Below are 13,121 nucleotides of genomic sequence, written 5' to 3'. Positions count from 1 at the left end.
GGGAATAGCACTGCCGAGATATTCCTCTGGCACCAAGAACCCTGTCACTCAATGGCGCCACACCACTCGTTAAAAAATTAACGACACTGGTAATCCGAACTGTGAAAGAAGAGCGAACTGTGTAGAACGCGATGACTAAACATTAACGTGGACATGAGAGATGAAGGTGTGAAGTGCGTCTAGATAGAAGGATGGTAAATGAAACGAGGATAGGGTAGAATTCCTAATGTTAAACTCAAAATCTCAAACGTTGTTGTAAATTAAAAAAAAAGGTTTTATTTTAAGATTCAGAGAGAAAGGTAGAGCGGGAATCCGACTCTTCCAAGATTCGTACAACAACCATGATCCAAGAAAGCATGGTCCTGCCAGGCACAAGTAAAAAGAAGTCAACCAATCAGGTTCGGTACCCTAGGGCAACCGACTTTTCAGACATCTTGGATCGAATGCGGAAGTTGGCTTCCCCATCCATTCGCGCCAATACAGTTAATGTGGTGGGGGGCTTCGGTTCACTCCAAGTCGAACATATAGTAGTTGAGCATCGAATTGGCGAGACCATGGTTTGTTGGATCATGTCAGGCTGTGGTCACGAATACAGGCAAACGTGAAGACACATACTTTAATTCTGTTTTGCGGGCTTGTTAGATGGCTCTGTAGTACTTTCCCCCACTACACGTCGCTCAGGGGACAAAGTGTGATCTATCTCTCTTACTCCTTTGTTGTTTTCCGAATTTCAGCACATGTAAAACCTAACCCATTAAGAACTGTTTGAGAGCTGATATCTAATTTGTTTTCATCGTTTTCGACCTGGTGAGTATCGTTGCAGTACACAACTGAACACTTAAAGAAGGAGCGGTACCTTCTGTATTATTACCATACAAAGAGAGTAATATTTTGAGAAAGGTACCTGCTGATTGAAAACTTGATGTCGAAAATGATTAGAAAATTTAAATGAAAACTGCTTTCAAACATACTTCCATCATCTTTTGTTTTTCCTTAGAACATATTTTTATGAAAAAAGAAATAGAAAAACAAGCATAAATATATAAATAATTATTCCGGTAATTATTCATGCATTTTTATTTGTTTTTCTATTGGTTTTTCCAATTTATTAGGTTTTTTAATTATATTATCTACAAATTCTCTGGATATAACATCAAGCATCTATTATCTTATCTTAAAAACCTGCGGGCTCGTTTGATGGCACCACCGTCGATTATCGGTCTGCACTTCTAAAGCATTGAGTGACCACAGCCTGAATCACGTACAACGACTGAACTTACGAACTACGATCTCGCCGTCGGTGACCAGATGTGAAGCTGGCCGAGAGTAGTGGAAGCCGTGGCCAGCCCACTGATTGGCTGCGAGGTCGACAACGAAGTCACAGCCAGCTGTGGGCGAGCGCTGTCTCGATCGCCCTACCTCAGTCTTCCGCGTCGACACCGAAATTTAATAAAAATGAAAAACTATAACTAAAATTAAAAAAAAAAAGTATTATTTAAAATGTATGAAATTTTAATACTAGTCTTAAATCTATCCTAACTTCGTCATTAAAAAAAGAACTACGGAGGTAGGGCGAATAGAACGGTCTCTCATCATTATTCGTCTTTGTTATTATTAATTTATTATTAATTTATTAATTTTCCGTTGAAAATAACGTAACTTAAACAACCCTTCCATTCCTAACTTCCTCTTCGACAATTTTAGGACAAGATCTCGGAAAAATATCGTTGAATTCTCGGCCGTTGCCAAGTTGCGTCCCGCGGTCAAAAAAATATGCGAATTGCGGCCCGCGGTCATTTTTGTTCTAGTTCAACTACATTTTGGCGTTCTTCCTCCACTCGACCACCGAATTAATAAGCTCAGTAATAGAGTGAGGGGTAGAGGTTTTGTGTCTTGTTTCTCTAAGCGCTTTGCGACAATGCTAATGTAAAAAAATTATGAGCGATAAAGGAAAAGATTTATTTATCATAGACGGATATAAATTTCGTTTTCAAAAATTGTTAAAGGACGATCTTCAACGTTCGTCTTCCGTTTAAAAGTCATGTAAAGCTTTTCTTGAATTTTACTCGAAATTTTGAGCTTGACTGTTTGTGCAATTTAAGAAGAATTTTTGTCGAAGGTACATTCTATAGCTTCCCACAATAGTTTTTTCAAGTATTTAGAATTGGCTTGTACATACCTTTCGCTTCCTTCGTGCTTATTGGCAAACAAATTAATTCGGATACAGCAGTATTTTCTTATTTAATATCAGAATGTAAAAAAAATTTTATTTGGTATTTGACCCCTAAGACAGTTTATGTAGACTTCGAACTTGCGATAGAAACATGAAAATTTGGTAAAAGGATAATGAAACATTTTTTTTTATCTTGTTTTTAAAATTCATTTAATGTAACAAATTCCTTTCTCCAAAATCTGGTGGCTGTCCAACTGTTAGATTGAAGTATTGGAAAGACGAAAAAAGAAATTTTAGAAAAAGAAGAACTTTTAAAAGACGATTGTTACTTTTGCTAAGCGGTTCGTAAAGTAGATTCAAAGACGTACGTAAAGTTTCATGTCGAATTTCACTAGTCTAGCTGTTAGCTCTAGGTGAAATGAATACCCTTTACATGGCAAAATATCCATTTCATTCTAGAATTCATATCATTTGACGACAGCTTTCACTAGCTTAATTATTAATTTGTTATTGATTTTATAGTAAAATATTTCTAGAATTGACGTTGATTTCCTGCCGAGAAAGTTACATTTTATAATATATTATATTGCTATTAGTATTGTAACCATCATTTCTTTATAATTGTTACTCACAATGCATATTTCCCTATAATTTTTAAATGAGCTATTATAAAAACCGGACTTATACAGTAAAAACTGCAGTCCTAAGCCTAGAGAAAGTGTGAATTAAAAATGAAAGTTGCTACTTGCGTCAAATCATTGAAATTGAGGAGGAAAGTGTCGAGTGGAGAGGGAAAGGATGACTGTAGAAGCCCAGGTCTTTTGCATCGACAGCGGGCCGCGACTCGGATTATCGACTTCAGGGAAATTGACTGCGGGCCGCAACTCGGCTGCACGAGAATTCTCGCGACATACAACATTACCTTATTTGTCACGATTAAGAAGGTTGAATAAAATGCATATATATTAATTTTATGTTTTTTTATTTAAACAAAAACATGCATTGAGCATTTCTGAATAAAAAATAGATGTTTTTTATTGCAATTATCCGAGAAGGACTTCATGGAGATTCTATAAGAACATGCCAGGAATTTGATAACAATCATCGTAATTTTCAATAACATATTCAATAAATCAATTTTCATAATTCTTCTGAAATTCATTTATATTGTGGCTAAGAATTTTATTCTTTATATAAAGTTATATTTGTCAATTTTGAACCAAAAAAGTTTTTCTTCACTTAAATTATCTGAAAATAAGGTATAAGTCGTTTTCAAAGTGGACATAAAATATTGAATATAAATTCTCGTCGTTCTTATTAATAATTTTTATAAACGCCTAATAAAGTTCTTGTAGCCTTAAAACTCAATCTTCATCTTGTTATCAACCATCTCTTGCAGATAAACTAATTTGAATTTACTTGGAAGGAAGCTTGAGTTTCTTTCAACCATACTTAGGAAATAAAAATGAACTTTGTAACGTTTATTATTAACTAAAAAACTAATAAAATTGTTTTCTCAAACCAGTAAAAGTCTGAAATATTTTTTAAGAGAAACATTCAATTAGCTATGTAAAGATTGACAAAAAAGATACGTCCCTCTAGCTAAAATGGCACACATCCCAATTCATCAGCCGAAATCTAAAAAAATATAAAAAATACAGTTAGACGAAAGTCTGCAATTTCCTGTAAGAGAATTATTTTATTTACTCCAAGAAAATTGCTCAGAAAGTATCATCTTCCTTCCTTATTTTTAACTCACTCCAATTCATTAGACAAACACTAAACAAAAATCACAAAAAGTACAATAGTTTAAAAGTTTGCAATTTTATTCTTAAATTATTTTCTTCGATGGAGAAGGATTGCTTAGAAAGTTTCATCCTCTTTGCTAATCTGCAGCACTCTCTAATTCAATTCAGAATACCTAAAGCATTCGCAAAAAATACAACAATTAGAAGTCTGGAATTTTCACTCACAAAACTATCTCATTCGATGTATAAACGGATTGACAAAAAAATGGCATATTTTCCAAACATGTATTGCATTTGTGGTGAATATTTTAAGCGTCAGGGTTTAAACTGGAGAATGTGCCACATTAGCCAGGGGGCAAAGCTTTCTGAGCAATTCATGTTTATTGAATAAAATAATATTTTAAAAGAAAATTTTTAAACATTCGACTTGTTTCATTTTCTGAGCTTTTTTGTCGTTTTTGGGAGATGAATTAGGGTCTTTTATTAATTAGCAAGGAGGTTTGAAAGTTTCTTAGCCATTTGTTTGCATCGACACAATTTCGGTGATTTTTTTAATTTCATTTTATTGGTAGGGTTGAGGAAAAATCGACCATCCTTTTAAGTAAATTTAAATCAATGCATTTTGAAGGAATGGCTGATATAAAGTTAATGAATATGCAAGTGTTCGAACTAGAATAACTTGCTTATTGAAAAAATCTTTGATTTATTTTAGTAGGCAGCAGAAAAAAGAATATCTTTTACTTCTGAAGATATAATTTATATGTAATAAGTGACCTTGAGCGGTTGGTTTCTTAGGCATAATCCAAAAACATCTATTGAAGAAGTGTCACTTAAGAAATGGTATTTTCTTATTATTCCCCTACATCATTTCATTTTCTTGATGCGAGACAGCCCAACTTAAAATTTTAATTCCTAACAACTTTTTCAGAGTAACTTCATTTTCATTGTTACTTGTTTTTGTACCATAACCAGGCCTTACAGGATTAACTCTCTATAAATATTTTTTGCGAAATCTTTGGTCGTAATTCTTACCTTGCAGGGTTTTTCTAAGTGCAGCAGTAGCCAGTTGCTACCCTTCGGGTATGATTTTAGACCAAATATTCGTGCAAGGATTGTATCCTCCTTTTCTTTTAAATTCAACTTTGCCTTCCTATCTGTATCGCAAGAATCTGTTGTTTTTTGCCCCCTCGAAATGCGAACACTGTGCCGCGCTTTATCTGTCACGGGTATGATACACTAATTGTAAGGTATCATTGCGCCAATTAGGAAATTATTGTCGAGTTCTTAATGGATTTTTTCAACTAATTATTAGACTTTGAGTGGCCATTTTATAATGTTCCTTGATCGCTAATATATGAATATGAAATTAAATTAACAGTATTTGTGATTTTTTTCTAAAGGAAATTTTGACCTTTTGAATATTCGAAAAACTTTTATCTCCAAAATCTTTTTTATTTGATGAACATATTTTCCCAAAAAATCAATCTATTTCAGTGCATTTTAAATGGTTTGTGAAATCCGTAAATTGAAATGGTGGAGTAATAATCAAATGAGAAATAAAATAAAGATTCAGTGAAAGCGCAGCTACTTATTTACGAAACAATCGAACGACATCGTCTCGTAAGTCTTGTAGGTCAACCAAGTAGTCAACTATGAATTCTTATATGTTTTTTTAATAATGTACGAAAGAAAACCAACATGGTGACAGAACATATCTGTAAATTGTTCTAGAACACAAAAGAACGTTTTCTAGAACAGGTTATTAATAGGTTACAAACATCTGGAACGATGCGGCAACTGACCTTTAACATTTCTAGAAAAATTCTAGAACTCAATTACAAATGTTTTATTATAAATTTGTAACAGATCTAGAACGCTGTGACAACAGATCTGTAACATTTCTAGAACAATTCTAGAACTTTGGTACGTTGACTTGTAGAAAATCTAGGACAATTTTATAAAAGTTATATTAGATTTTCAACTATATTCAGATAGTCTTTGAATGCTACGAATACACAGTAAAAATAAATACTTAAAGTTATATTCAACTTAATTTCAGATTTGACTGAAATTAAGGAAGTAACTGAATTTAATTGTGCAAACTATCTTGAATAAAGTACTAACTAATCTTAAATTAATAATTATGATTTTTCTACTGGAATAAAGTAAAGTATGCTACTGAATTTCAATAATCGATTCTGAAAGTAAGTTGAAGGTAGTCTTGAAAAAACTGTAAGGCTTTCTTTAGCAAAAATGAAGAAATATGCCTTCCTGAATTTCAGGTTCGTACTACCAATACTCCATTTTAAGTTGCAGAGTGGGGAAAAAGTACAGTTTTTGGTTCAAAATACGATTCCGACTGAATCTGTGGACCGACTTGGATGTTTTTTCAAAGCTGAAAAACTTCAAAGAAAGTTGTGGAACCTGATTTTTAATCTAGTTTTTAAATTTTTTTATAAATAAATAAAAATCACGAAAAAAATCGTGATTTTTACTATTTGACGTTTTCGGTGCTCGTCAATAATAAGAAAATTGTTCTAATCACCGGCATTCAATAGATTCACTTTATATAAAGATATTCAATCATAATACATTTTAAAAAAATTTATAAACAAATTATTTGAAGAAAATTTGTTTTCTATTATTTTCAATGATTTAACGTTCTTTAACATATATTGCAAAAAAATTGAATGAAAACAATATTTTAATTTAAAAAACTTCTTTTAAGAATACTCTTGTTCAGATTATGAAAAAATTAAATAAACAAATGCATTGTGCAGGCATTTCTCGTCAGAATGATTTGTTTCATTCGATGTCAATTTTTTTAAATTAGGTACCTTATGATAATTTCAGAAAATTCATAATTTGTTGGTGAATTTTATTTTTTTATCAAGCAAATTCAATAAACAAATGCATTATTCGAGCACTTATAGACGGAAAAATTCGTATTTTCAATGTCAGTCCTTTTAATTGGGAACTTTAAGATCATTTCAGTAACATTCATAATAAGTTGATTAAGTTCATGTTTTTGTTAAACAAATTTACTCGAAAATGCATTATTCGGGCATTTGCTGACGTAACACCTCTTTTTTTCAAAGTCTGTCCTTTCAATTTCAGGAAAAAAGTGCCCGAATAATGAATTTCTTACTTAAATTTGTTTAACAAAAACATACAATAAAGAAACTAATTATAAATCTTACTGAAATTATCGTAAAGTTCCCAATTAAGAGAACTGACGTTGGAAAAACCGAATTTTTCAGTCAATAGGGGCTCGAATAATGCATTTACTTATTAAATTTGTTTGATAGAATCAAAAAATTATAAGTTTTCTGAAATTATTATGAGGTTCCTAATTTTTTAAAAATTGACATAGAAAGAAACGAATTTTTCTGACAACAAGTGCGTACATTATGCATTTGTTTATTAAATTTGTTTATAATATTCACAAGAATATTCTTAATAGAAATTTTTAAAATTATATTATTGTCTTCATTTAAATTTCTTGCAATAGAACTGAAAAAACGTTAAATTATTGAATATTATAGAAAAAAAAATTTTTACAAAATAATTTATTTATAAATTTTTTGTTAGTTAATTGTATCATGATGAAATATCCTTATGCTATGTAAATCTATGAAAAATAGACAATTATAAAAATTTTCCTATTATTGCCGAGCAGCAGGAACTTCAAATAGAAAAAATTGTCATTTTTTCTGCTATACCTATTTATTTATTTATAAAAAATTAAAAAACTAATTTAAGAATCAGGCTCGGCAACAAAATAATTAAAATATTACGAAACTTTTTACTTTGCAATGTGAGCGTAATTTCATTACATTACGGAACGCAATTTCCCGAAGATTTTGGATATGCTCTCCTTATTGGACTACGCAAATCAGTATGGATTATTTTTAGTGTGACTGTGGATTTTGTTAATTTCCTCGGAAAAAATGTACTTGTCACTTTCTACTTAAGGCAAACTTTACATGATGTTAATTTGATACTTTTCTTTAGCTTCAAATTCTAGCAAAAGATTCAAGTTTTCAGAAAAATTTGAATAGTTGAATTTTCAGCTAACAAAATTCATTTTTGAATAGGAAAACAACAATTTTCAAAATATTCTTGTGTTTAATGGAGGGAATGTATATTCTACCAAAATAATAAGTCTTGAAATAAATGCATTTTTAACCAAAGAATTGATTTTTTAAGTGGGGAATTCAATTTTTTTCGGAAAAGTACAATTTTCGCCAGCAAAAAAAACGAATTTTTAACAAATTAGTTTAACTTTTAACGAAAAAGATTAATATACAACTAGAATTATGAAATCTCAAGCAAAGAAAATAATTTTTTAAACAAGTGTTAAGAAATGACAGGCAATGATAAAATTTTCGTATCAGAAGAATTAAAAATGTTTAAATATAAAGCAAAAAATATTAATTAATAAATAAAACAAATATCGTTACGTAAGAAATACATATTTTATATCATGCGTTTTTTTATATTTTGTTATTCATCTTTAAAAAAAATGTTTTCAATGTAGAAACCCTTTCTTCAGCATTATCTTGATGGAAGTTAATTCAGATTGGCTGATAAAAACTGTTCGTGAATAAACAGCACACCTTTGAAAACAACATCATATTTTTAGAAAATAAAGGAGACATTATTTCTTACGGTCTACATTTTTTTCACTATTCCAAATTGGTTTAATTTATTTATTAATAATTGTAATAATAATAAATTATATAATATTACATAATAAATATTATTTGTATGTTAATATAATAATTCTAATTGAGTAAATCATTACATTATTTAAAATTTGGATAAATACATCATATAGCAGAAAAATTGATTTAGTTACAAGAAAAATATTAATTTTTACTTTTCTATAAACTCGAGAGAAGATAACAAGACGACTGAAGGCAAAATAATTTTTGGGATTCAAAAAAATTATATGGAATTAAAATTCTTTGGTTCAAATAAATGATTATTTGTTGCAATAACAATTTTCTTATGTTGACCATATTTTCTTCATTTTTTATAATTGAAAACGCAATTAGTTATAAATATATTTTTTTAAATTGAAAACAAATTTGTGATGACTATATTCTCAACAATTAAAAAATATCGATTGAAAGACAAATTTTTTAATTCTTTAAATATAAAAAATTTGTAGTCGCAAATTATGAAGTGTCGGATATTTGATAATATCCTAAATTTTCTATTTCTAATATTTTCTTCTTTAAACATTTGTGGGTCCTATCAAAAGGTAAAAAAATAATTAATAAAGTGAATGCAACTTCCAAACAAGAAAATATTCGAAACATAAAATTCCCTTTTTTTTGTCGACTAAAGTATATTTTTTGGAAAATTTGAAAATTCGGCTTAACTTCTATAGTTTCTGTACTTTTAAATTGGAAAGAAATACCAATTAAAGGTAATTGAATTCAATCTAGACAAAAAATTTACTTTTAGGCTTTTCAAATAATGCAATTAATAAAATTCCCTAAGAATATTATATTCGAAATTCCAGAAATTTTTGAATTGAAAGGTTTGCGCATAGGGAAATAATCAAATCTTTAAATTATAATACAATCATTGATAAATAATGCATATTTTAAAAAAGCTTATTTTTTACTTCGAGCAGTATTTTTATACTTAATGATATAGGTACTCTATTAAAAAAAAATTCAATGCGGAAATTATTTGCTTCCTATTTTTTTAGTGCAAGGTAGCTCAGCTTCGACAATAAGAAATTTTCTTGAGTAAACAGCAAATCTGAGAAAACAACATCATATTTTTAGAGAATGAAGGTGACATTATTTTTTATGGCCTACTTTCATATTTTCCTTATTTTTAGGCACTTTAAATTATTTTATATTTGTAATTATTATAATAATTAATATACTAATAAGATACTAATGTAATTAAAATATTATTTTATATATGATAATTATGATATTTCTTCAGATTTTTTGCATAATTCAAAATTTTTTGTTAGTGTAAAAAATTTTTTTCTCTTTAAACAAAAAAAAAAATTTTGAACCAAATATTTCTTTAATTTCAACATAATAATACTCTATTTTTAAAAGAAGATGGGCTTTGCAATATAATTAGATTTCCAACTAAAAACATTAATTTTCTCCCAAAAGGTCAAATTTTCAGCAAAATGATGATAATTATTTTTTTACGAAAAGAGTCAACTTTGACAAAAATGATTGATAAAAAACGAATTTTCAATCAACTTAGTTAATTAAAAAATGAAATGTTTAAACAAGAAGACTAGTTTTCTAATACAGAAGTTTAATTATAAAAAACAATTAACTCTCAACTATAATTGATTTTCCACCGTAAAAATTTTTTTTTCAATTGTCACATTATGAAAGAAGCAATTTAATTTTGGGCTAAAATTATTTTTCAGACAATGAAAAATGTGTATAGAATAAACAATAATTAAATTTAAAAATGCTTTTAATTTTAAATTGTAGTTGTAAAACATGTCATTCAGACTGAGCTTAAGTTCCCGTAAATAGAGCCTTGATAAGAAAGACTGCGATCCACTTGAAATCGAAACAAGGCAACTGTCTCACAAATTTCAGTATATAAGCGGCTCAAAATCAGTGTCTGGAAATCATAAAAAACGAAAAGAAGTAAAGTTACCGTTCCTGGAAAAATTCTTCGTCTCCGATTTTTTTCGTTAAACTCTTAATTACCGCCATCATGAAGCTCGCAGTTCTTACTTTGGTGGCAATTTCTGTCGGTTAGTATAAGTAATAAAATGAAACTAATTACAACAATTTCTTTTTGGGGGTCATTCACTATTTGTTTTTGGCATTTTTCTATAATTTTTAACAATTCACATGTGAAATTGAAATTTTTTTGGTTTAAATATCAACTATGACAAGTTTTTCTACTAAAAGTTTAGCGGTTCCATATTTAGATTCAGAATTTATAATAATCAGTTGATAATTTTCCTTTATTTTGTAGGAAATCCTTTTTCGTAATTAAGAATCCTTTTTTCGTGAATATTAAACCAGTTTATAGTGCATGCAGTAGTTTTTAGTTAAAAATTCATATTTTTAACTAAAAATTAAAATAATCCATTTTTTACTAACAAGGAAGGTACCCGAGGTGTACCTCACCGACTTTCTTGAAATTGTGATATGTTATAGAACATCAAAAAATATTCGACACGTATTCTTTTATACGTACCCATAAGTCCGTTTAAGGGGTGAAACCCACCCTTGAAGTTCACCCCTAAAACACATTTTTTTATATTTCTCGAATACAATTCTTAATTTTTTATTGGAACGAAGTGGGTATGACTTGTTATTGAAAAGCACATATTTATGCATTATTTTTAGTCATCAGACTCGCAACCACCGTTTTTTATTAATGAAAAACTATATTTGATGGCCATTTTCTCACTATACACATTCCAAAATCTGTTGAATCTTGACAAAATTAATTGTCTTATGCACAATAATCAAAAATAAAGTTGACCTGTTCCGGCATTTTCAAAAAAAAATCCCTTGAGGGGGTGAGCTACCCCTAACATTTATACTGTTATATTTCGTTATTCCATTACTATATCATGGTGTAAAACTCTTGGATACTATTAAAATTGTTAAGTAAAGTTGATGTAGTTTGAAATTTTCTGAAATCAGCCCTTACAAATGAATTCATCCCTAAGATTCAATCACAAATATTATTTTTTCATTACTTAAAAATACCCTCGGACTATTCAGTGGCGGAGAACGTGTAATAATATTAGTTCACATCCTTGGTATTGAATTAGAATTCTTTACTCCACTAATGTATCAACCTCTATTTTTTAATAAAAAAATGACACCCTTTTCAATATGAAAATACTAGTTTTTTGAGTTTGACGAAAAAAATCTTGGCAGTATGCACAATATCCAAATACGAAATCGACTGTTCTCACCTTAATAAAAATAACCTATGATAAGGGGTGAACCAGCCCCACAGGAGATATTGTCGTATCTCTATCATTTTATTCTTTTTCTATGGGACTTTCAAAGTTAATAAAAAATTAATGATTCAAACTACAAAAAAAATGTCAAAAATTTAATATTTTAATAGTTTTGAGTTTTAATGTTACTTTTTATAACCCTGGCAATAATGATAATCATTAAAAAAAATTTTCCAGCATAATGATTTCTTTCATTAAAAGCATCTTACAATTGCTGGGTTAGAGCAACCAGGAACTTCACAGCGCTCATTACAATCATCACCAAAACTAAAATCCACGGGGTTATAAAATTTATTTGGCTTTGATTCAACGTAGCCACTTTTATACCATGAATAATTGAATAGGTTATTGTATCGAGGAGATGACAATTGATTATGTACCAAGGATTGGAGTTTTATAATGTTATTTCTTTTATGAAGTTCTATATCCTCATTCATTAATGTTACACTATCCTCGAAGCGACGGACGTAATTTTTCCACACTCGGAAGCCGAAAGCATCTAGTGGATGAATTTTTCCTGTTGTTCCTTTTGGAATTATTTTTACATCAACAATTTTGTTTGGAGGTGCTGCTTCCTTTACAGCATAAGGGCAATGCCCACTCCACGAATCAATTAATAAGACACTTGAATGCCCAACATTGGGAAAATACACATCCTTCAGCCATGTTTTGAAATGTTCTGTAACCATTGAAAAAACTCATTTTTATTCACGTGACTTAAGTTAAAAACTGTAATCATCAATAATAAATATCATACCTGAAGTCAGTTTGCCAGAAGCGGAAGGCATCACGTAAATATTTGATGGCTTGAATAATTTGGATTTTACTACCGGTCCAAAGGTTCCTTTACTTTCTTTTAAAACAATGAATAATGGGGAAAGCAGTCTCCCATCACCTGAAATGAGTGGTTGAATTGTGTAACTGTGAGTCGTCGAACTTACAGTTTCTACAAGACATTCAATTTGCTTTCCGCCTTCAATAGCTAGTCTTCTTCCCGAGTGCATTTCAATTTGAAATCCACTCTGATCTAAATTGTAAATTGATTCCAAACCTTTGCTTTTAATTATTTTTTTCACATCTGAAACAAAATCATCAGCTGATTTTTGTAAATTTTCTCTCCCTTCAACAGTCTTTTTTGTGACGAATTTATTTATCTTTCTGCTGACTATTCTGGGAGCCTTTTTAAAATTTTGTAGCCAATGACGTG

General features: G+C 29.6%; 1 protein-coding gene across 1 annotated transcript; it reads right to left on the bottom strand.

Moving 5' to 3' along the window:
- Positions 1–12,309: 12,309 nt before the first annotated feature.
- LOC117175658 lies at positions 12,310–12,726 on the bottom strand (the record flags this gene model as incomplete). The annotated part of the gene is made up of 2 exons (XM_033365380.1): positions 12,672–12,726; positions 12,310–12,593 (listed from the first exon to the last, which is right to left on the bottom strand). Coding segments are annotated over exons 1-2 (315 nt in total), but the record flags the coding sequence as incomplete, so codon positions are not given.
- Between the last annotated feature and the right edge of the window lie 395 nt (positions 12,727–13,121).

Source organism: Belonocnema kinseyi, chromosome 6 (assembly GCF_010883055.1).
Source record: "Belonocnema kinseyi isolate 2016_QV_RU_SX_M_011 chromosome 6, B_treatae_v1, whole genome shotgun sequence".
Classification (NCBI taxonomy): Eukaryota; Metazoa; Arthropoda; class Insecta; order Hymenoptera; family Cynipidae; genus Belonocnema; species Belonocnema kinseyi.
This window is presented reverse-complemented; position numbering and strand designations above follow the sequence as displayed.